This window comes from Piliocolobus tephrosceles, chromosome 19, assembly GCF_002776525.5.
Source record: "Piliocolobus tephrosceles isolate RC106 chromosome 19, ASM277652v3, whole genome shotgun sequence".
Lineage (NCBI taxonomy): Eukaryota > Metazoa > Chordata > Mammalia > Primates > Cercopithecidae > Piliocolobus > Piliocolobus tephrosceles.
In genome coordinates this window covers 23,464,723-23,468,463 of record NC_045452.1, presented here as the reverse complement: position 1 = coordinate 23,468,463, position 3,741 = coordinate 23,464,723, and the positions used below count along the sequence as shown (strand labels likewise).

The 3,741-nt window shown below is 55.7% G+C and overlaps 2 protein-coding genes across 7 annotated transcripts in view; one reads left to right on the top strand and one right to left on the bottom strand.

Annotated features, from left to right (window-relative positions):
* Positions 1-3,741, bottom strand: part of SEPTIN3 (septin 3) — a 429,247-nt gene that overhangs the window by 407,943 nt on the left and 17,563 nt on the right. The window lies entirely within an intron of this gene.
* PMM1 (phosphomannomutase 1) overlaps positions 769-3,741 on the top strand; it is a 63,672-nt gene continuing 60,699 nt past the window's right edge. Inside the window, exon 1 of the mRNA XM_031934579.1 lies at positions 769-938. Within this exon, the coding sequence (XP_031790439.1) occupies positions 852-938 (87 nt within the window). The 5' untranslated portion in view covers positions 769-851. The remainder of the gene's footprint in view (positions 939-3,741) is intronic.

The window sequence follows — 3,741 nt, the reverse complement described above, 5'->3', positions numbered from 1 at the left end:
CTCTCTCTCTCTCTCTCTCTCTTTCCTTTTTTTTTTTTTTTTTGGCAGAGTTTCACTGTTGTTGCCCAGGCTGGAGTGCAATGGCGCGATCTTGGCTCACCGCCACCTCTGCTTCCCGGCTCAAAGCAACCTCTGGCTTCTTTGGAATCAAGCGATTCTCCTGCCTCAGCCTCCTGAGTAGCTGGGATTACACGCATGCACCACCAAGCCCGGCTAATTTTGTATTTTTAGTAGAGACGGGGTTTCTCCATGTTGGTCAGGTTGGTCTCAAACTCGCGACCTCAGGTGATCTGCCCGCCTCGACCTCCCAAACGGCTGAGATTATAGGCATGAGCCGCCGCGCCCGGCTCAGATTTCCTACAGCTCAAAATTTGTAAGGCAAAGAGATGACCACAAATCTTGTGAGAGTGAAGAGCGACCTCGGCTCTCTTAGTCCCGCCTGGCCCACCAGGGACCGCACAGTACGGTAGAGGCCCCGCCCGACCCAGCCCCTTAATTGGCCTGTTGCAATCACTATCAACCCGCCAATTCTGGCCCCTCCTCTGTCGTCCGGGTTCACCCTCTCACTTCCTGCCGGGCCCAGGCTCAGGCCCCGCCTCCGTCTTGTTTGGAGGACTCCAATCGAACCTGGAGGGCTGCGCTCCGCCCTATGCCTCGCCCGCCTCTTCCAGGAGCAACCAGAATCAGCTCAGGCCCCGCCCCGGCTTCGGTCCGCCGAGACCACGCCCCTTCGGCGCAATCAGGCCGTCTGATGGCCCCGCCCCCTAAAGCCCCGCTCTGTCGAATCTTATCCCTGCGCTGCCTCTGCGGCTGCATCTTCCAGACTCCGCCCCGCGCGCGGAGCTGCAGCCATGGCAGTCACCGCCCAGGGAGCCCGCAGGAAGGAGCGGGTCCTCTGCCTGTTTGACGTGGACGGTACTCTCACGCCGGCTCGCCAGGTAGGACCCTGAAGTTTGGAAGCTCCCACCGGGAGTGTCACGCGGACACCCCCGAGGCTGAGTGTGGGATCTGCAGGAGAGTGACCGTGGACACACCGGGACCGAGTGTAGCATGCAGCAGTACCGGGCCCCCTGACATCCGGGGCCACCCACCGGGAGTGAGGGGACCTGGCCCTCCACGTCACTGCCCCCGCAGCGTCCCTGCCTGTGTTCTGCTTGGGAGTGTTAGGGTAGGATCCAGTACTGGAGGGAAGAGGCTGCGATCAGGGGCCTAGCTCCCTCCGTCCCCAGATGCTTTCATATGCCCCTAAGGGCCTGGCTCCCGGAGGCCCCAGCCTCCTGAGCTGGGGATCCCACCCGAGTTCAGCCCTATGACGCACCAGTGGTCAGAGCTGGTTTCTGAACCGGGGTTCCAGGCACACAAGCACGCAGCCAAGTGTCAGTCACCATCTGGTGGGAGACAGGGGGTCTCAGAGTCTTCCCACCCCGACCTTTGCAGGCCTGGGCCTGGGTCTAGTTTCTGAAGCCCTATCATCCACTTTACCTTCCACCCCTAGTGGTGGAGCGGAGAGGGCTTCTTTTCGAATTCGTTTATGGGCTCTACCCACCCATAGGTGAGAGGCTTCAGACCTAGTCTGTTTGCTGTGAGGACACTGAGGCATAGTATAGTGAGGGTAAGAGTGTGGTTTACTTCTAAAGACTCGCTGTGTTGAGCTTCTTACCTCTGCTCAGTTTTCCTCCCACTGGGTCTCATTGTGAGTGAGTCCCCAAAAGCCCCCTCACCAGCTGGATGCATCAGTAAGCAGGTTTCATTCGTGCCCTCCCTGTGGGTAACCCACCCTCCAGTCTGGGGGCCTCAAAGACCAACAGACAGGTCTCCTAGCGTGGGGGAACAGTGGGATGGGCTTTACTGGGCAGTGGCTGATGGGAACCCAGGTCATAGCCTCCTCTCTTAGGTCCCAAATGCCCCTCCCCATCCTCTGTGGTGAAATTACCCTGGCTTGGGCCCTGGGGGCCCAAGGAAGGATCAGCCCGCTCTGCCTTCCTGCAGGGGTGGGTCTGGGAGGAAGATGGCAGGACTGGAGCGAAGGTCGGCGGGTTGCAGTGTCTGACGCCTATAATCCCAGCACTTTGGGAGGCCGAGGTGGGTGGATCACCTGAGGTCAGGAATTCGAAACCAGCCTGGCCAACATGGTGAAACTCTGTCTCTACTAAAAATACAAAAATGAGGCTGGGTTCAGTGACTCATGCCTATAATCCCAGCACTGTGGGAGGCTGAGGCGGACAGATCACAATGTCGGGAGTTCAAGACCAGCCTGACCAATATGGTGAAACCCCGTCTCTACTAAAAATACAAAAAATTAGCCAGGCATGGTGGCATGCACCTGGAATCCCAGCTGCTCGGGAGGCTGAGGCAGGAGAATCGCTTGAACCAGAGAGACAGAGGTTGCAGTGAACCGAGAATGTGCCATTGCAGTGCAGCCTGGACGACAGAGCGAGACTCTGTCTCCAAAAAAAAATAAAAAATAGCTGGGCGTGGTGGCATGTGCCTGCCCATAGTCCCAGCTACTCAGGAGGCAGAGGCAGGAGAATCGATTGAACCCAGGAGTAGAGGTTGCAGTGAGCCAAGATTGTGCCATCGCACTCCAGCCTGGGCAACAAGAGTGAAACTCCATCTCAAACAAATAAATAAATAAAAGAACTGGAACAAAGGTGGCAGGGCCTAGGCGCAGTTCTGACCCCTCCCTCTGACCTTTTGTTCCACAAACAACAACCTGAATAAGAACAGCCTATTAATTTGTCTCCGGGCCAGCCTCTGTGTTTAGTGCCTTTTGAAAGTTAACTTTTAATTGTACACATATTCATGATGACACTCTCCTGGTAAAGAATGAAAACATAACAGAGAAGAGTAAAGTCCCCTCTGACTACACCAGGATCCCAGGCCTGGCCCCGCTCCCCCAAGGTAATGTGGTTACTGTGGTGTGGCTTCCCTCCAGGCCTTTAACTGGATCTGTTTGCCCAGAGCAAATATTCAACATTGTTTCGTGGGGCTATTTTTGTTGTTGTTGTTCTTTGGCTCCTCAAGAATCAACTTGATTGTGATGCTATTTTGTTATTGTTGTTAAAGACAGGGTCTCGCTTTGTCAGCCAGTCTGGAGTGCAGTGGTGCCATCACAGCTCACTGCAGCCTCGAACTCCTGGGCTCAAGTGATTGTCCCGCCTCAGCTTCTGGAGTAGCTGGGACTACAGGCGAGTGCCACCATGCCTGGCTAATTTTTTTTTTTTTTTGGAGACAAAGTCTTGTTCTTGTCCCCCAGGCTAGAGTGCGATGGCATGATGTCGGCTCACTGCAACCTCAACCTCCCAGGTTCAAGTGATTCTCCTGCCTCAGCCTCCTGAGTAGCTGGGATTACGAGCACCTACCACCGTGCGCAGCAAATTTTTTAACTTTTAGTAGAGACAGGGTTTTGGCAGGTTGGCTGGGCAGATCTCGAACTCCTGACTTCAGGTCATCCACCCGCCTGGGCTTCCCAAAGTGCTGAGATTACAGGCATGAGCCACCGCACCCGACCGAAATTTTTTTTTTGTTGTTGTTGAGACGGAGTCTTGCTCTGTCGCCCAGGCTGGAGTGCAGTGGCCGGATCTCAGCTCACTGCAAGCTCCGCCTCCCGGGTTTACGCCATTCTCCTGCCTCAGCCTCCCAAGTAGCTGGGACTACAGGCGCCCGCCACCTCGCCCGGCTAGTTTTTGTATTTTTAGTAGAGACGGGGTTTCACCGTGATAGCCAGGATGGTCTTGATCT